Raw genomic sequence first — 20,890 nt, 5'->3', positions numbered from 1 at the left:
TCCTCCTCCTACAGGGACTTACCTTCTCCCTTCCCCTCCGCCTTCCACTCTCCTCTGTCTCGGGCTTCTTCCGTCGCCTGGCAACCGGTTGCTTCCGGAACTCCGGATCACGTGACCGGATGGTTTGCGGAAAGGATTAGCAGTACTGTCCTTCTTTGTAGTGAATATTCGTCCTCAGTCCAATGTAGTATAGATGGGTAGCTCCAACGCGTTTCGACCTGTTAGGGTCTTCCTCTGGTGTATTTGTTAGAATGCAAGTGTGGTCTGCAGTATGTAGGCTGCACGAGCAGAACATTAAAAGAACGTTTGGGTGAGCACACCCGTCTTATTAAAAAAGGTTTTGATAAACATAATGTGTCTGCACGTTTTAAAGATAAACATGATTGCAGCATTAAAGGATTAAAAAGCTTCTGTGGCATTAAAATAGCGAGAGCTGATTGGAGAACAAAAGACACAGAGATGGCTTTAGCCAAATTGGAAATGAAAACCATTTTCACCATGAGAACTCTGCATCTGCAAGGGTTAAATGCGGACTTCGAGGCCAAATGGTTTATTTAAACTGCATTCTTGTCTGTTTTAGGGTTCTACATTGAGGGCAGTACAATTGTCTAATCAGTTTTTCTTTATGTCTCCGTCTCTCCATGTGTTAATGAGCTGCACGTGTGACTGGTAGAAGTTGTGACATAGTATATTTCTTTGGTTACATTGTATAATTATATTGTTCTTAAATTACTTCTGTATTGAGTAATGTAAATATTGAATACTTAAATGAAAGTTTTATAAACACAATAGCCACTACGTGAATATGTGTTAAGTGATTGATTGGGTCATGTGTGAGATTAATCCAGGGGAAAAGGGGTTAAATACCCAGAAAACGGAAGCATGGGGTATCTTGACAAAGGAGAGCGGCGTCTCTGAAATGCGTTGATCAACCCCATAGATCCAGCGCCGGTGAACCGGAGAGAGGAGAAGCGGCTACAGAAGTTCCATCTACCGCTGTGTACCTGCTGACTGCAGAGGCGGATACTATGGTGGCTACCGCTGACCCTCCAGATACACAGAATCCGGTTCGGTCTGGTTTTTACTTGTTCATGGACTTTTATTCTTTACGTGTTTGTGGATCCAGTTTTTATCCTGGTGGATGTATTAAAAGTCGTTTTTATTGAAGAATTTGGAGTTGAAAGATACCTTTATGTACACGCGGGTAAGAAATATAATGTAAGTTATATGTCTTACGGTTGCGGGAAAAGAGGATTACATGATTCAGGATTAAAAGATACCTTTTAGTGCATGCAGGAATTAATTAAATTGTAAGTTGGAATTTCATTTAAAGTTTCTTGAGAAGTGAACATTATTAGGAAGTGGTTTCAGCAGGAGCAGTGCACCGGAGAAGGGGGTGACTGTAACCAACACAGCATAGAACACAAGCAGATTGTTTTATTCTACGAAGAACAGTTTCATAATGTTGTGACTGTAATTTTCCTTTGGCGCAGGTGTTTTAAACAATTTTTTTCTTGTGCACATTGTGAGGAACAGGTGTGGTTCCTTTATAAAAAGACCAGCTGCTTTAGAACTTTTTTAGGGAGCGCATGATTGAAATCAATTTTCTTTTTTCTTAAACGTACTGCTTATAATTAAAATCTTTTAATGACCCATTACAATGACTCCCTCATAGGGGGTTCAAGCAAAACTTTGCAATGTTTTCATTATTGGAATTGCTGGCAATGAGGCCGATTCTAAATTGGGAGCAAAGTAAAAAATAAAATTAAGTAACTTTGCACCTAGGTAAAACTATGCTGCACTTCAGTTTGGACAGATTCAAAGGGGTAAATTTACAAAGAATTGTGTTTTGTCGAGGTTAACATGCTAGGCATTGTTGGGATACAGTACATAACAGTTTTTCAAGATCAAACGCTCAAATTTACTAAGTATCGTGTTTCACTGAATCATATTTTCCAATGGTCTATGAAATTGTATGTGAGTTCAGTCATATTTGGCCAAATTCAAAAGACCTTTGTGTGAGCAGCATGTTGTGCAGAAACCACTCTCAGCCAATCAGCAGCCGCTGCCATAGAAACAGCCTGCTGATTGGTTGAGTGTGGTCTGGCTCTTAGTCAATCAGTGGACTGCTTCTATGGCAGCGGCCACTGATTAGCTGTGAATGGTGGAAGTGCAGAGAATCACAACTGATTTGTCGTTCTCTGAGGAAGCACTGCATATACAGTATGTATATACAGTGAATCTATGTGGACTACAATATTCGGTATATGAGTGTGTGTACTGTCATTTTAAAAATATTTCCTTTACAGTGGGACTACAAGCCCAGGCATGTTCTCCAAGTGCTGGTATGCAGGAAATGCTTGCTGGGACCTGTAGTCCCCCTGTAAAGAACAATATTTATTGACATTTTACACCATTGCACCCACTGCCACCAGAGGGGAATAGCATAGGGCTTTAGCCTAGTCCTGGTGTATAATTGGGAGGTTGGACCCCTTTATTGGGGGGGAAGGGTCCCCACTTCCTGAGGAAATGCTGGCCTGGACTAACTAGTTGAGGGCTATAATGTTTTGGCCAGGTTCCCCTGTGAAGCATGTCCACCAGCTATGGCATTACCCCCCTGCTGGTTAAGCCCGGTGCTGGCTAATGAAAATACGTCCCCATAATTCCAAGACTGGCTTTTAGTGCCCGGTGCAGGCTACCCTTATTATTATTTTTTTTGGGGGGGGTGCATTTTTGTTTTACATTTTTAACCTTTTAATTACAGTGTAAGAAACAGAACACGCTGCTCACAGGCAGCTCTATTTGATTCTTATATTTTTGTCCGAGTTTTCTCGGTGTTTAGAAACGTGATTCTTAGTAAATCTGAATGTTGTATTCTGATCTATAGAAAGTTGGTTCGATAGTCTATTGACTTCTATTTGCAGTTTTGGATGTGTATTCCAGATAGAATTGTGTTTTTACACCTGTGTTTGGCTTTAGTAAATCTCCTAGCTTAGAGTACAGGATAAACTCGCATGATAATACATTCTCAACCAAACACAACTCTTAGTAAATGTGAAGAAGCAGGGCCATAACTAGGCGTGTGCCAGTGGTGACTTGCACACATTGCAACTGGACTGTGGGCGCACTATCTGGCAGCACCACCTGCACAGCCGCTGCCCGCTATCTCTCACTGCCTCCCGCCGCTGCAGCGCTACCATGCACGCAGGGGGGGTTTCTGACCTTTTTTATGTAAAGAAGCCGGAGCCGCAGGCTGCTGTTTAAGCCCTGCGCCTCTGCAATTTGGCTCTGCATCCTTCAAAGACCTGTGAATCGCGGGTTGTGCACGTGCTGTGTGCACTTGTGCTGCTGTAACCTCCGACTGCCTCAGTCCCTTCACTGGCTGCTGCATCCTATAACTACAGCCCATTGCCTGGTCCTCTTCCAAAAATACTTAGAGAACTGCCGTAATGTGTAAAAAGGGGACTTTGCTGTTTCTTGCACAAAGCGCAAAAATGTCTACTTATGGCACTGCCTTTAGGACTTGCCTGCATGTTAGAAAGGAAAGCGTTAGTCCTATGGCCCAAGATCTGTGTTCTCAAATTGAAGCCCTCAGTCTGCATAAAGGTGGGTACACACTGATAGATACATCTGCCGATTAATTGATCGGCAGATATATCTATGGACGGATCGGGCAGTGTGTTGTGCATACACACTGCCCTAATCCGTCGGGGACTGACGTCATAAACTGGACGGGTTTGTACACATGCCCGCCCAGTTCAGCTGTCAATCACTGCCAACCGCCGCAGCATGTGTGCGGCCGGCCGGCTGGTCGCCCGTACACACAGCGAAGCGCCAATATATCAGTAGATACAGTGGCCATCGGCTGTGCTGCGGGGCCGATGCGATATGTCTGTGAATGACGGAGTTTACAGACATATCGGCCGTACACAGTGGCCGACGGACCTACGATATATGAGCCGTTCAATAGAACGGCCGATATATCGGCCACTGTGTACCCACCTTAAGTCACACAGAGGAAGTCTGCCAGAAGCAGGCAGCAAGGTAGTCAGTGTTCATTTTAGAAAAGCCCTCCTCCTTCCCCTCTAGAAAGACTGACAACACAGTCTACCAATCAGAAAGGTGGAAATAGAAAGAACCAGCAGGGGAGAATTGTGGGAGTCAGGAAGTATCAGGGAGAAAGAGACTACTGTGGGGAGTTGAGACTATGGTTATGGCTGAAAACCAAGTTGGAGAAAAGACTTCTGACATCACCACGAGGAGGAGCTAGGGCCGAACAGGGTACCCGAAATGTACTCTCGTGGGATTGCTTCACTCGTCATGCTTCGGCTACGGCGGCGAACAAAGCGGAGCAGTGCTCGCCGCCAGGTTAAGAAAGGGAGCAGTTTGTGGTGTGGATAGTGAAAGAACTATCCCGCCAGCCTAGCTCCTCCCCTTGACATCAGAGGTCCTTTAGCCCACTTGATTCTAGCATCTACCGTGAGAGTATACTGCTAGACTTACTGGAGGTTGGGGTGTCATCCACTCTCGGCGGCATCGGTGATCAGTCACATTGTGTGCCTTGCTACAGCTGCCATTGCTGCCCAGGACTACAAGAGATAGTGGGGGTCATTTCGACCCAATCGCTCGCCGCAGTTTGTTGCAGCACAGCAATCGGGTCGGAACTGCGCATGCGCCAGCGCCGCAGTGCGCCGGCGCATGGCAGCTTTCGTTGCCTAGCGATCGCCTCTGAGACAGAGGCGGTCGCTGGGTGGGAGGGGGCTGAACGGCGGCGTTAAGCCGCCGTTTAGGGGGAGCGGTCCAGCCAACGCAGGCGTGCCAGCAGCAGCGACAATTAACTCCCGGCCAGCCGCAGGAGCTGCGCTGGTTGGGAGTTACTCCTCAAATACAAAGGCATCGCCGCTGTGCGATGCTTTTATATTTGTGCGGGGGGGGGCTGGCACTGACATGCGGGGTGGACTAGCCCTGTGCTGTGCGTCCTCCCGCATGTCAGGGAACATGATCGTATCTGCTCGGAATGACCCCCATAGAACAGCTGGGAAGGACTATGCTGAACTCTGAGTGGACTTTGTTAGTATATTCCTGTTTGCTGTTCACTGGATTTCTGGGTCTTCCTGAATAAAGCTCACCTTGTTTGTCATTGTATCCCGCTCCGCTGTGTGATCCCTGAACCCCAGGATACCAGGTCACCCAGTATCCTCACAGTACATTTACCCCGAAATGTGCAGATAGATCTGGAATATTGACTACTAAAGCCGTCCTGTATTTGTGAGTTACATGCAAAAGCAGACTCTATTTACATGCAAAGATAGATAGATAGATAGATAGATAGATAGATAGATAGATAGATAGATAGATAGATAGATAGATAGAGATATATATGGAAAAAATGCCGCAAAGTAAGAATGCTTTCAAAAATAAAAAGTGTTAATAGTTTATTTTTATCAATTAACAAATTGCAAAGTGAATGAACAGAAGATAACTCTAAATCAAATCAATATTTGGGGCCAAATGTAATAGAGTGAGAATTTCAGAAAGTGAGAGATTTGGTAAGGTTTTTCAGGGTTTTTTTAAGTGGCAATTATTCACACTGCAAAACCAGATTGATCTTGCTGTGTAAATGATTGCCACTTTAAAAAAAACCCTGCAAAACCTGACCAAATCTCACTCTGTTACATTTGGCCCTTGGTGTGACCACCCTTTACCGTTAAACAGGACTGTTTCTAGACAATTTGGTCCCAGTGCGAGATTTAAAAATGACCCCCCCCATTGACATAAAAAATGCGCCCCCCCATATATATATCGGTCCCGACGAGGGGGCATGGCCTCACTAAAATAGGCATGGTCTTGCTAAAATGGGCGTGGTCTTGCAGGAAAAGACTACCCTACACCCCAGTTTTTTACCCTGCACCAACAGAGCTCGGCCACCACAGGGAAAAAATTAATTCCACCATATTAAGCCCCACACAGTAATGCCCCCTGCACCATATTATGCCACACACCACAATGTCCATGATACATTATGCCCTACAGTAAAGCTTCTAATTACTTTTAAATTACCTGCTCATTGCCAAGGGTTTCATGCACTGGGTGTCATGCTCGTTGTCAGGGGTTTCATGTACTGGGTGTCATGCTCGTTGCCAGGAGTTTCATGGGCTGGGTGTCTTGATCGTTGCCAGGGGTTTCATGCTCTGGGATCCATGCTCATTGCCAGGGGTTTCATGCTCTGGGATCCATGCTCATTGCCAGGGGTTTATGCTCTGGGATGGGTGTCATGCTCGTTATCAGGGGTAATACTCATTGCCAGGGCTAATGCTAGTTGCCAGGATGGGTAATGCTAGTTGCTTGGGGTAATGCTTGTTGTCAGGGTGTGTACAGCCAGCCCCTGCCCCAGCCAGCCAGCTCCCCTGCTCGCCCATTCGCTCTCTCGCTCCTCCTCCGCCCTGTCATAGACGCTACCGTCATAGTACTCTGCTCTGGGATCGGAGTTTCATGAAATAATGAAGTTCAGAGAAATTAAGAAGTTCAGAGTCAGTGTGTGCTTCCACTACACAGCTTTACAGCTTTTTTATCACAATAAATCACGGCTCTTGGTAAATCACAGCTCCTATAGAAACCTATGTGTGCTGCGATTGCTGTCAGAAAGGATAATCAGCTAGCAATACTGTATATGCAGAATACTCGCTTGTTCTTTTCAGATGTGGCTAATAAATATAGACATCTGTAGCCCCTGTTATCACTGCCCGCAACTTCCATCTATGCCGTGGCTGTTCCCCCACCGCTGGCAAATTCATCTGTGTCCTGGCCGCGTCCATTCCTCCACCCGCAGGCACCTTTCATTAGTGTTCCGGCCGCTCCCCCTACCCCGCTGGTAACTTCCACCTGCGTCCTGGCTGCTCCCCCTGCCGCCGCAACTAAACCCCCCTGCTGGAGGAGAGCAGGGAGGAGCAGAGCAAGCAGCGCATGTGGGGTCTAGGTAAGCCGCATAAAACCGTGCATGCAGCGGTGAGGGATCTGAATCAATCCTGCTGCTAACACATCTAGTTACACAAGCTGCCATCCGCTTATGATCACATCCGGAAAGCTGTACACCATCTCAGGATGGCAAACAGTTTCCCTTTCAAACTCCGAAAAAAATGCTTTTTCGGAGTTTGATGAATGTCACAATTTCTACATTCCCTGGGGAGTGTCGAAATTGTGATGTTGAAAGGATGATAAATATTCCCCTAAGTCACATTTTATGACTGCCAGTACACATTACGTAGCACAGTACCCCCAATCCACATTATGACATACAGATGGAGCCACGCTAATCGTGGCTTCATCTGTGCCTGGGGGGCACGCCTACCGCCACGTCTGGGGCATGCATGAATCCATGATGCGCATGCACACCATTCACTTGACTAGGTGATCCATCCACCTAGTCACGCCGGGAACGCTGCTATGTGATGGAGCCGCATCAGATGAGAGCGGTTCCATCTGTACAGTGTCTCCAGTTCTTATTATGCCACATTACAGTGCTCCTAGTTCTTATTATGCCACATTACAGTGCCCCTAGTTTTTATTATGCCACATAAAAGTGCCAGGGGCATAACTAGATATCCCCAAGGCAAAAGTTTGTAAGAGCCTCTATGTATCTCGGGTTCACTATGATCTGCCGGCGGCCGGCCTCCCGGCGACCAGCATACCGGCGCCGGGAGGCTGGCCGTCGGCTTACCGACAGTGTGGCGAGTGCAAATGAGCCCCTTGCGGGCTCGGTGGCGCGCTACGCGCGCCACACTATTTTATTCTCCCTCCAGGAAGGTCGTGGACCCCCACGAGGGAGAATAAGTGTCGGTATGCCGGCTGTCGGGCTCCCGGCGCCGGTTTGCTGGTCGCCGGGAGCCCGACCGCCGGCATACTGAAGACCACCCATGTATCTCCCAATAGGGAAAAATGCATGTAAGACGTATCTTTGACAGGGAAGATGGGCCCCTTGCCTCCTGCAGTCCTGCACCAACTTTCCACATGCTTCTATAAAGTGAATGGCTGCCAGCACTCTTATTGGTGGATAGCTCCAGTCATCCACCAGTAGCATACTGACAGCCATGCACTATCTGGCTACAGGCTGGGAGGCAGGTAGAGAATTCTGCCTTGACTGCTCTGATTATGTGACCACTAGAATTTTGGGGCCCTTGGCAGCAGTCCAGTGTGTCTATACATTAATATGGCCCTGCAGTCAGCTGATCGATATATTCGCACTTTAACCCAGGTAATCTGATCTGTGTTGTAAACTCCGTCCGGGAGATGCCTGCCGAGACTTCCATCTCCACACCCCACCCCAGTATTATTTCACTATTTAGTTTACTATATCAGAAACAGATCACATTTCCCATTACAAGTATGGCAAATGTGATCTGCCTACTAAAAGAATGCAAATTTAAGGGCTTGGCTCCAAAAGACCTTTAATACATTTAAGTGACACTAAAATAATGTGAAATGGGTGTGAAAACATCCAGCTTACATTATTTTAGCAAAAAAAAGATTGTAAAATATGCACTTTAGAAATGCCACAAAAATAAGTAGAGATTGTGAAAATTGCATCCAATATACAGATTATTATGACTGTAACTATGGGGATGTTAGAATAATATTTAGTTATATGCTTATTGTGAGAACTACTGTACTGTAATAAACAGATTGTTGTTGGAAATGCAACTATGCTTTTAAATTGCTAATAAAGTTTTAGGGTTTTGTTTTTTTTTGAAGGAGGGAAAAGAGGAAACTAGAAAGTGACAAGTGCCTAAGATGTTCCTTGTTACAGTATAGGAAGTTGCTAGTAAATTTTGTTCTATAATAAGAACATCCTATTTAATTTCAACACGCCTAAACAGCATTTTGAATTATCTGCTGCTAACAGACTTTCATGTGACGCGTTTACTATTTCCACCATGGTCATTTCGAGAGCATCTGCCAACCCGCAAAATGTATATAATGTTACCTTTACAGGGGGTTTCCAAAGACCAGCAGTGAGTGTGCCCCTTTAAATGTGCTTGTTGGACACATGAGGGCACTTACTCATGTAAAAAGTGAAATTGCAGTTTTGCAATGTATTAAAGACCAACAGGGGTAAGTCAATTCATAGCAATATGACGCCAGCCAACATTCTTGGCTGTGCATATTACCATCTGTTACTATAGAAAATTAGCAATGATACAAATCACAAAATGCCTTTTCCTGGCCATTCTGGAGGCACTTTACATTGAATTGCTGTTTATGCTAATTGATGTTTAGGTAAACCTGAACTTGGAGGACTAGAGTTGGGAAACGCTGCCTTACACTTATGATTTTAAAGTGCAAGTAAATCCAGATTTTGTTTTTAATAGACACTCTGTACATGGTTTCAATTGTTCCTTTACTATACAGGTGCATAATAAGCCGGTGGTTCCCAAACTTTTCTAAATCATGGCGCCCTAGAACATCAGAGTTTTTTCACGGCATCCCTAGGTCAAAAGTTTCTATTGAGAAATGTAGAAAGAAATATTAAATTAAATTAATTAGGTTTATACAGTATGTCACCCTTAGGTTCAATTGTGTGGTGAGGGTCAATCACAAAAGGAACACAAAAAGAAGCCCATATGCTTCTATTTGGTAATGCCATCTAAAGATGTATCACATTCCAGAGCTTGGCACTGTACTTATGGGAATGCGGCCAAAACTCTGAAAATTTATTTTTTTCGTTTTGGACGCATTTTCAGCATTAGTACATCTAGCCCTAAGACTTAAAATTCAAGAAACTTTCTGTCTCTGAGGTTTATGTGCCATTTTTAAACCAAAGTACTGTAAATATCAGTTTTATGTATTATCCTAGGATTCACTCAACTATAGGATGTTTTTTGTTATTTTTGCTACCTCATGTATTTTATTGGATGTATTTACATTTGCTTACAAATGAACTACAGTAAACTCCAAGCAGCATGCATTAATACACATTAAATAAATAGCAAAATATATACATTTTCATATATTGCTATATTAATAATGGTTTGTGTACATTTCCGATGACGGGTGTGCTGCGCATAAATAGGACTCATTCCACGCATGTAAAAATAGGTCTTGAGTGTTCGTACGCAGTGCCCCTTAAGCAGCAGCTTGATTGACAGGTTGCCAGTGTTTGTGGTTGTTGGTGGGCATGTTTGTGGTCGTTGGTGGGCAGAGCTGGTCAGCATTCCAGAAAAAGGGGGCATGTTGCTCCTGTTTTTTGGGCATGCCAATCTTTCTTGGCCCCAGCTCAACAGTTCCGGCAGTCATTCTGAGTAAGCTTCGGATGCAGCACTCATATTGTGGATGATGGCAGGAGGCTTCTTTTTCCTACATTTCTTTTGAGTATGTTTGTTGGAAACTGTATGTAAGTAAGAAAAGTCTATGCTATTTCCATCACTGTAACTGAGTGTCCCAGTGCCCCGTGCTGGCCACACTCACCGAATGCATGATGTCATGATACTATGCAGAGGGGGCGGGGCCAAAATTGCTGGAAATTACAGCAATGCATAGAGCAACCCCAGGAAGCTCTATGCGGCTGCAAGTCCTGCAGTGTGCATGCATGTCTAAAGCGTCCAAAGGTACAGGGACCATGGGGCATTGGCAGTGCCGCGCAGAGGGCTTTGTGCAGTGGCACTGCTTGCACCCTAGTTATGGCCCTGGCTATGGCATACATGCTGCTAACAGGATAGTATACTTACTTAGCCACATCAGTGACTAGAAAAATAGTCTGGAATTTCCGTGAATTAGGGAAGTATGAAATAAGCATTCAATAATAACTATCTACTGTATATATTAATATATGGACATTTTATCTTTGATTGTGCAGGTGTTGGGGTACAACTATTGTTACTGAATTCAAGTCCTGCGGACAGCCAGGAGCCATGGCAGAAAACACAAACCATTTGCCCTACTTTTTTGGAAACATAACACGTGAAGAAGCAGAGGATTACCTAAAGCAAGGAGGAATGAGTGATGGCCTATATTTATTACGGCAGAGTCGAAGTTATCTTGGAGGTTGTGCTCTATCAGTATCACATGGACGTAAGTTTTACCACTATACAATTGAAAGAGAGCTAAGTGGAATGTATGCAATAGTTGGTGGAATATCTCACAATTCTCCAGCTGAGCTCTGTAATTACCACACTCATGAAAGTAGCGGACTTATCTGTTTGCTGAAGAGACCCTGTAATCGCCCATCTAATGTTCAACCAAAAATAGGACCCTTTGAAGACCTAAAGGAAAATCTAATCAGAGAATATGTTCGTCAAACATGGAATTTACAGGTGAACCCATTCTATCTTACCTTTGTCTGTTATTACTTATTCTCTTTTAATTACTCATTTGTTCCGAATTGTAAAGCGCAACAGATTATACTGGTGCTATTAAAAATAAATTCAAATAAATAAATCATGTACTGTACTTTGGAGTAATTACATTGGCTATTTCTCTTCAGAATAAATAAAAATTGCATAGAAATACAGTATGTAAATCTATAAGTAGAAATAATGACCTTTGGTCAGCTTGACATTTTTATCTTTTTGCCACTATGTTTACTACTTCTTTCTTTAAAGCGCCATGCCACTTAAAGTATGGTATAATATAGAATATTGTAATAAACCTATCAGTACTTTGACTTCATTATTTGATATCCCTAGAAGTATCTCCTATATATTAGCCCAGATCTGTGACTTTGTGACTCATTTGCTAATGCTGGGCGGAGTCACAATACTGGGCGGAGTCACAGATCTGGCCTAATCTATAGGTTACAGACACCGCACAAACCACCATCACCCCGCCTCCAAGACCGACCCCCCCCCCTGCACCGCCCCGTTGTCCTCACCCATCCGGCTCGCATGAGCGGGTGATCAGCGACGTGCGGTGCCGGGAGCAGGTAAGAGCCGCCCGCCGCCTTCCTCCTCCCCTCTCCTGGCCTACCTGCTGCTGTGTGTCCGATGGGTGCCATGCAGCAGGAGGCGGTAGCCACCGCAGAGATCAGAGCGCACAGCGATAGCACTGCGGCTTATCGACATCCCTGCCCCCACCTCCCGGCCCTGCACCTACGGGTCTGGCCTCGGCCCCCCACAACGAGTCGAATCCTCTCTCTCTGCCTGGTGTCAGCGTCGGGGAAGTGTCCCATCCAGCTGCACCAGGGTCACTGCTGCTGCCCAGTCACATGCAATGTCCCTGCTCCTGACATAATGGCAGGGCAGGGAGCACTAGATGATGATGGCCATTATTTGTATCCTGCAACTAGGGGGACATTGTTACATGTGGGGTCATACATGGCACCTCATGCAATCCCACAACTGCAGCATCATCGCACCCTCCCACACCCGTGGTGGCTCCGGTCCACCTCCCCCACCATGGTACCCCAGTATCCGCCCTTCACCCAACCACGCAACCCACATACCCAGCCCTCCCCCGCCCACTGCACCCCCTCAACCACCCCGCACGCGCCACACCCGCTACCCCCCACACCACGGTGGCTCAGGACTCTCTCCCCCATTCGCCGCACCCCACGACATCCTCCCTCTTCCACGTCTATCCCGCACCCGACACTCCCCCATCCATAGCACCTCCGGCCTCCTCCCCCATCTGCCACCCCCTTCACCAGCAGCATCTACAGACACCCTCCTCCATCCGCAGTCGCCCCCCCAACCGCCCCACCACCACTCGAAGCACTCCGGCAACCGTCCCTCCCCCACCCACAACACCCCTGGTCCCCTGCCACCATCCGTGTTTCCCCCGCACCCGCCACACCCCCAATCACAGCACCTACTAGGTGTTCATCATCCCCTGCTTGCGCTGTTCACACAGTCGCAAGGGGCTAAGGCACCTCTTCATAGTCAAATGATTCACAGCACTATACAGGTGCAGGGTGTAATGAAGAGAAGAACATGGCCCTGCTCCAATCAGCAGTCACCTTCATCTCCATACTGGCCTTCTCTAGGGATGGCCATTGAAGGGCTAACCATCAATGGTGCCACTAGTGCTTTAGATAGACTGCATGAAACCATCAACGAAAGCCAATGGTTTCAACCATGCCAGTTATGGAACACAGCAAACAGCAGGTCATTCAGGACAGAGGGATGTGGCTGAGAAGTGAAATGAGGATACAGAGCTAAACAGTGGGTCAGTGAGGTAAGGATGTGACGCTTAGCAGAACAATGGGGCAGGACTAAGCAGCATACCCCCTGTGCCCAGGAAATAGGGGAGAACCACAAAACATCTGCCATTGATGACAAAGCCATCAACAATTGATGGCAAACCATAAATTGTTGCTAAACACCGATGGTCAGTGGCAGTCCCTAGACTTCTCCTGGGGAGGAAAAATATATACCATAGTAAAAGAATGTGTGGTACAATCAGAATGCCTAGAGATAGACTACATGTATATCAGTATTTTGTAACATACGTACAGTATAGAATATTTTAAAAGCTTTGGTAATGGCTGTAGAGAATCATCAACTAATATCTATGTGTGACAAAGAAAAGTATTACACATATTTGAGGATGAGAGAAAAAAACCTGTCAGTCATGAGAAAAAAAGGGGAAGTTATTAGAGTCCCACTGCACATACCCAGTTTCTCTGTGACCTGCTGCATACTTTCCAAAGTCAAAAATAATCACAAGAAATAAAACATTCCATTGTCCATATTCATTTCTGAATGATTAGACACCTGCAACTCTAAGTATTATATTGATCAAAAATATATAGTGATCTGTAATGAACTGACATTTGTTATGCAGATGTGTCCAACCTTCCAACTGTACCTTTTTGTCCAGTACAGTATCGTTTTTTTTATGGTTTGCATCGGTCAAAAGGGGCCTTGTACCGGGTTCAGCGTCTACAGTAGTCCCATAGAGTTAAATGACAGCACCACTGGGCCACGTCTCCTTTATCTATGGCCACGCCCCCTTTTATTTTTTTGGACCAATTTCTGGATTTGCAATGTTGGAGGGTATGTGTTTGTCATGTACATATGTTTTAAAATATATGTACAACATATGTAATGTCACAAAATATGGAATATCAGCCAAAATAGATGTTAATACATAAAGTTTTTAGTAAAGTCCCTGACTTGTTTAGATGATTATTTATACAGATGTGTTTTTTGAAAACCGAACCCAACCAAACTTACCAGTATCGAGTAAATCCAGGTCCAGCTTGTTTTTTACCCACCAACTCCTGATCAAAAAATGAGGCAAAATGTCATCTTCATGGTGCTGGATCTCCCGTGTTTTGGTCCGAATTGCTTGTGTTTTGGATCCAATCAACGGGGCATCCCCTCACCCGTGTCACTGACTCACATCAGTACAGCTGCAGTCTGTGCTCTTGCAGAGGAGACAGCTCACAGGTAATCTCTCCTCTCCCCGGGACAACAGGGAAAGAGTGGCGGTGCTGCGCTAGTGTCACTGTGTATGCCACTACAGTCACACTGCTCAGCCATCTATCTGTCCCAGCACAGCCTGGCAGCAGCGGAGGGATGAGGGGGTCAGAGTCCCGCAGCCAGGCTGTGTGGTGAGGAGGGGGCAGTGTTGCTATAGAGACGGGGTGGTTGTGGTCAGACAGCAGCAGTATAAATAATATATTATATACCCAAGTGTGCGCTATGTGAGTTGCTGCTGCTTGTACCCCATGTCCTGGAGCCAGCTAGTACAGGGCATAGAGAAGTCGGCACTATTTATTATTTATTTATTACCAGTTTCTTATATAGCGGGGAAATTCCGTTGCATTTTACAACTGTACACAATAAGGAGACAATACTGGGTAATAAAAAACAGTCATAAAGGTAGGAGGGCCCTCTCGTGAGCTTACAATCTGTGGGGGAATAGGAATTGATACACAAGGATAGGTGCTATCTATTGAATGGTTGTCCTCCAGATTGCAAAGGTTCTTGGTGGGCTGCCTGATATCACATCACAGCAATGATGAATGAGGGTCAGGAGGAAGGGACAGTGAAGAAAGGAAATATGTGGGGGATATGTGTGGACTGTACTGTGGGGATATAATTGGATAGGAAAGCTATGAAGGTAATGTGAGCGGTTCTGGAAATTGATAAGCTTGTCTGAATAGGTAAGTTTTCAGGGAACCTCTACCCCATGTGTGGCTGCCACCATATTCCAGGTGTAATCATTAGCCTTTATGAACACAACCTTGTTCTAATACATTAACATGTTACCTATAACCAGGGTAATGCAGCCAAATACACAAGATAATAAACTTACTAATTAAAGCAAAACTCACACTTGCCATATTAGAAACAGCTGTAACTCCTCCTAATTCCATGGTCATGAGTTTAATTTGAATCGGGCTTCATCTTTCCTAGAGCAGTCATATGAAAGTGACAATAAAATACTGTGAATAGGCGCTCGTTAATTAATGAACTAATTCTGGTGTCTCTGTGCCCCTGGGTAGCGGTGCAGGATAGTTCCGGGTGTTGTTCTCAGCATAGATGTGATGGGAGCTGTATCCAAGATGCAGCATGTAGTAGGGAAAGTTTGGTGTGCAATGCAGGGACTTCCTCAGCTCCAATACCCTTTTGTGTCTGACTACCTAGCCTGTGTTGCCCTGGGTCCTGGCAGCAAGTGACTCCCTGACCGCCGCCGTGACGCCCTGACCGCCACCGCCACTGTGTGCCTGTGCACAGACCCCTGATTTGAACACTTTATTTACTGGTACACAGAGAGAAGCAATGCACAGATCACACTGATATGTGCAGACTTCTGCAAACACACAATGAGGTGGTCAAAATCGATTGGAAATTAATGTTATTGAGGTTAATAATGCTGTTGGAACAAAAACAGGCCCAAATTACATAATTTTAGCAGTTTTTAGCATTAAAAATAATAAAGACCCAAAACCAAAACACATCAGGGTGGTTTGCAAAATTAGAACCTAAACACAAAATGAATACACCAAAATACAAAATTAATACAGATCCAAAGCAAAATCAAAACACGGGTCGGCGCACATCTCTAATTATATTCTAGCATTCGGGATGGAAAGAGAACAATTATTATACTGTTTTATTTTCTCATTGAAAGGGTGAAGCATTTGAACAAGCTATAATTAGTCAAAAACCTCAGCTTGAGAAGCTGATTGCTACAACTGCTCATGAAAAAATGCCTTGGTTCCATGGGAGTATTTCACGAGAACAATCTGAACAGCTACTACTGAAAGGACAAAAATCAAATGGAACATTTTTGTGAGTAAACTTAACATGGTCTGTACTCTTGCAGCTTCTAAAGCATTGTTTGGTAACAGATGGCCCTGGTGCATGTATGATCCTCCAAACCTTGACTTGCCGCCTTAAGCTCCGTCCTGTTTCGATGTCATTTGTTTGTTATAGTTACACCACCTGTTTAAAAGGCCTGCAGATATGTTAGTACAGATATGTTTGCCTTTCATTTAATAAATGTATTCATTTATTTTAACACCAAGATTAAGAGAAATGTGTGGTCCTATTGAAAGTTAGAGGGGCTGCCTGATAATAATGTCTTATTAAAGAAATCCACAAAACATGACCCGTTGTTGGTACTTGAGGATTGGAATATATCCTGATAAAAACACTGTGAAAAGATTTATGTTGTTAAGAGACCATGGGGTCTATTTACTAAGCCTTGGATAGAACTAAAATTAGAGAAATAAAATACCAACCAACCAGCTCCTGACTACCAGATTTCAAACACAGCCTGTGACATGGCAGTTAGGCGCTAATTGTCTAGTACTTTATCTCTCTCCACTTTATCTCTATCCAAGGCTTTGGTGTATCTATCACAGCCCAACACGTGTTTTGGTACTGAGGATTTTTGAGCTGATTTTATGTATATTTGGCGTGCTGATTTCAAATATAACATTCATTTTCGTCTATCAGCTCTAATTTTTGAGATATAAACATTGTCAGATTTTTGTTACCCTATTTCATATTAGGCCTTTGATTCACATAATAAAACACAAAACATTTTGGTGCCGAGGATTTATGAGCTGATTTTATGTATATTTGGTGTGCTGATTTCAAATATAACATTAATTTTCGTCTATCAGCTCTAACTTTTGAGATATAAACACTGTCTGATTTGTGTTACCCTATTTCATATTAGGCCTATGATTCACATAAAAACACAAAATGTTAAAAAACATAGTCTAAAAATATTTTCTAGAATATTTTAGTGACATCAATAAAACACACTAACATTACAGTAACACTATAGTGACTCAAATATCTTTTTCTTCAAAATAATAAATTGAAACCATAAATGAAAAGAAAATTAGTTTAGAAAGCTTCTTTTGTGGGACATTCTTGAATGGACTTTGTTTGGACAGTCTCTTTGTAAGTTCTAGCTGTAATCTGCCATCATATGTATATCCCATATTCCCTGGTAGCGATCTTCCATTGTTTTAATGTCCTGGTGAAATCTTGCTCTTCGCTCATATCACCCAACCTTCTGGGAACTGGTCCAAGTGGCTGTGTAAGTAATGAACTTTTATGCTCATATAACATCCAAGGTCTCTGAAATTAATGAGCATGTTGTTTACTAGCACAGCATAGTTTTGAGCTTTGTGGTTGCCCAGAAAGTTTCTGACAACCAGGACAAATTACAAGTTACAGTAATTATGAGGCCCAAAGCTTGAGGAGATATAGCAGTACTGAATTTAAGATTTCCCAGGGACCTCCAAGTAGCCAAAAACCTCAATGTAGAGACAAGTCTTTGATCATCAGTTTTTCTTCAACACATGTCATGCAAAATGATCACAATAGCAACAGCAAAAACATAAAATCCTTGCATTTGCATGTAATCCATTTTGTTAATAACAACAACACAAAATGTATATGGGAGCCTACAGCATAACAGGAAATAATGTAATGACTTCGGTTTATCTCAAATATGCCTTCATGCCTTCTTTTGTAGACCTGCTTTTTATGTAAAAGTAAAGTAACCATCAATGACAACAGATTGCAAAATCATGTAGCATGTGGTAAGCATTCATGTCTGTTATCGATCAAAGTTTTTAACAAAAACTGTGTAGTGTGTTGCACCGATATCAGGAGTTTATTCTGGTAGAAAAATCAATCCATTTATTGGATCGATGGAAAAATCATTCTACTATGTATCCAGCTTAAGTCCCCAGTCACCCAGCTTCTCCTATTAAAATGCTGGTCATATACTGTCAGATCAAACTTGCCATCAGATAGACAGACCAATCATCTGACAATGCCATACACTGTCAGATAATTGGTCTGTCTATATGATGGCGAGTATATCCACTGTCAGATCTGACCAACAATTACTGCATCTGTGGACATGCTGATAGATGTCATGCTCCACAGAATAATTGCTGCGCGGTCAAAGCCTTAAGGGGAGTACACACAGAGAGATCCGTGCTTAAAATCTAAGAAAACTAGTCAGCGCTGTGTGAAGTGAGTGGCCCCCCCGTTGTGCCCCCCCCCCCCCCTCGCTCAGCACATCGCACCGTGCTGAGCGGGGGGAGAGATGTGTGCTGAGCGGTCTGTGTTAAGATCGCTCAGCACACATCTCTCCCGTCAGTACTGGCCTATACAGTGTCCAATTATCTACCTGGTCAGCCGAGTGTATGGCCGCCTTTAGATGAAAACATTTTAAACTCTCAACAATGCTACAGTTTTGGTACATAATTCCCTGCATTTTAATGATAAAATAGATGCATTTTACCCAAAAATTTATAAATAAATACTGCACTGTTACATTTTTCGTAAATTAGTTTTTTAGTATTTTGTCAGTTTAGTATATGCTATACATACCACACTATAGTATAGGCTAAAGTTTGGCTACTGAATAACAACACTGTACTTGTAAAAAGGAAACCATACTGCGTGAGTTAAAATGGAATGGCATAGTGCAAAAAAATAACATTATTTGCACCAAATCAACCTCTGTTCATTATACAAGTCATATTTCAAATACAGAAAGTAGCTTGTACTGTACATTGGCCACCTGCATTTACATTTACTTTTGGGAGCAAGTAGAAGTAGAACAGCAGAGACATGTAACCAATTTGTAGGAATGATTGATGATTTGCCCTAGTTTGTAATAAAAATCACTGGAGATTTCTGTTTTTCATTACATTCACCAATGTGAAATCTATTTCTTTGCACAGAATACTGAGATAAATGTCTTACATAGATACATTCTAAATATCCGCAAATGATCTTGCTAATAATACCACACGGATTGTTGTTTCATACATTTTCTATACAGTCCATACACAAGCACGCACATATGTATTTGCAAATTACAAAAATGAGTAAAGTCTCCCAATATGCAGACATGTTGTGTGGTTTCATAGCTGGTAAGAACTTTGCATATTACTTCCTGTGCTGACCAGTGGTTGAAGCTGTTTGTCAAAGAGTGAAACTGACATTAAACATATAAAGAAAAATATGTTTCTTTGTCTCCAGCTGACAAAGAAATAAAATGTCTTGCCATAAAAAATTATTTATATTGTTTATGCAGATACTGTGGATTATACCTCTGTATTTATTGGTAATGCTAAAGAATATAAACATACTGCATGCTATATACCAGGGACGTGCGGTGAGCTAAATGGCCCAGGAGGCACTGGCTATCACTAGAGCCAGATTTACACGCAATATATGAGCCAAAGGGTACATCTGGGCATTATACACAGGTGCAGCAGTATAAACTCCTGGAAATTTGGTAACTTTTGATCAGAGATGTGCGAAAAAGATAGGCAGTGCCTCACCTGCCATAGACTTTTCACTCCAGAGTTTTGGCTATAAAAATGATTCGAATAATGCAAAGAAGATATTTCAAAAAAATTATTTGTATTTTTCATATACCGTATATACTCGAGTATAAGTCGACCCGAATATAAGCTGAGGCACCTAATTTTACCACAAAAACCTGGGAAAACTTATTGACTCGAGTATAAGCCTAGGGTGGGAAATGCAGCTCTAGCCGTACACAGCCCTCATGCTGCCAGATATGCCCTCTTGCTGCCAGATATGCCCCACAGTGCCAGATATGCCCTCATGCTGCCAGATATGCCCCACAATGCCAGATGTGCCAGATATGCCCTCATGCTGCCAGATATGCCCCACAGTGCCAGATGTGCCAGATATGCCCTCATGCTGCCAGATATGCCCCACAGTGCCAGATGTGCCAGATATGCCCTCATGCTGCCAGATATGCCCCACAATGCCAGATGTGCCAGATATGCCCCACAGTGCCAGATATGCCCTCATGCTGCCAGATATACCCCACAATGCCAGATGTGCCAGATATGCCCTCATGCTGCCAGATATGCCCCACAGTGCCAGATGTGCCAGATATGCCCTCATGCTGCCAGATATGCCCCACAATGCCAGATGTGCCAGATATGCCCCACAGTGCCAGATATGTCCTCATGCTGCCAGATATACCCCACAATGCCAGATGTGCCAGATATGCCCTCATGCTGCCAGATATGCCCCACAGTGCCAGATGTGCCAGATATGCCTTCATGCTGCCAGATATGCCCCACAGTGCCAGATGTGCCAGATATGCCCCACCGTGCCAGATATGCCCCACAGTGCCAGTTTGGTTACTTACCCTCCATCGCTCCCGCGCTGTCTTCTGAAGGAGGGACACTGAGGGCACAGCGCGCGGCTCCCCTGGGTCCCTCCTGCGTCTCCGGCGGCAGCGGCGTGTGTGTATTAAAGGAAGTGCCGGTTTGTGCACTTCCTTTAACACACCGTGTCCCTCCTAAATCCTGACTCGAGTATAAGCCGAAGTGGCTTTTTCAGCACAAAAAAAAGTGCTGAAAAAGTCGGCTTATACTCGAGTATTTACGGTACTTTATACAGTCAAAACTCTGGCACAGACA

At 44.0% G+C, this 20,890-nt stretch overlaps 1 protein-coding gene across 9 annotated transcripts in view; it reads left to right on the top strand.

Moving 5' to 3' along the window:
• Window positions 1-20,890, top strand: part of SYK (spleen associated tyrosine kinase) — a 233,913-nt gene that overhangs the window by 85,581 nt on the left and 127,442 nt on the right. For 4 of the 9 annotated variants that reach the window (XM_063913685.1, XM_063913680.1, XM_063913679.1 and 1 more), the window contains exons 1-3: window positions 2,142-2,223; window positions 10,850-11,306; window positions 16,072-16,232. In XM_063913685.1, coding sequence (XP_063769755.1) covers window positions 2,162-2,223; window positions 10,850-11,306; window positions 16,072-16,232 — 680 coding nt within the window. In that variant the 5' untranslated portion in view covers window positions 2,142-2,161. Of the gene's footprint in view, window positions 1-2,141; window positions 2,224-10,849; window positions 11,307-16,071; window positions 16,233-20,890 lie in introns of those variants that run through there. The other 5 variants (XM_063913684.1, XM_063913683.1, XM_063913682.1 and 2 more) reach the window with 2 other exon arrangements.

Source organism: Pseudophryne corroboree, chromosome 1 (genome assembly GCF_028390025.1).
Source record: "Pseudophryne corroboree isolate aPseCor3 chromosome 1, aPseCor3.hap2, whole genome shotgun sequence".
Lineage (NCBI taxonomy): Eukaryota > Metazoa > Chordata > Amphibia > Anura > Myobatrachidae > Pseudophryne > Pseudophryne corroboree.
The sequence above is the reverse complement of the archived record's forward strand: the minus strand, read 5'-3'. Positions and strand labels throughout refer to the sequence as shown.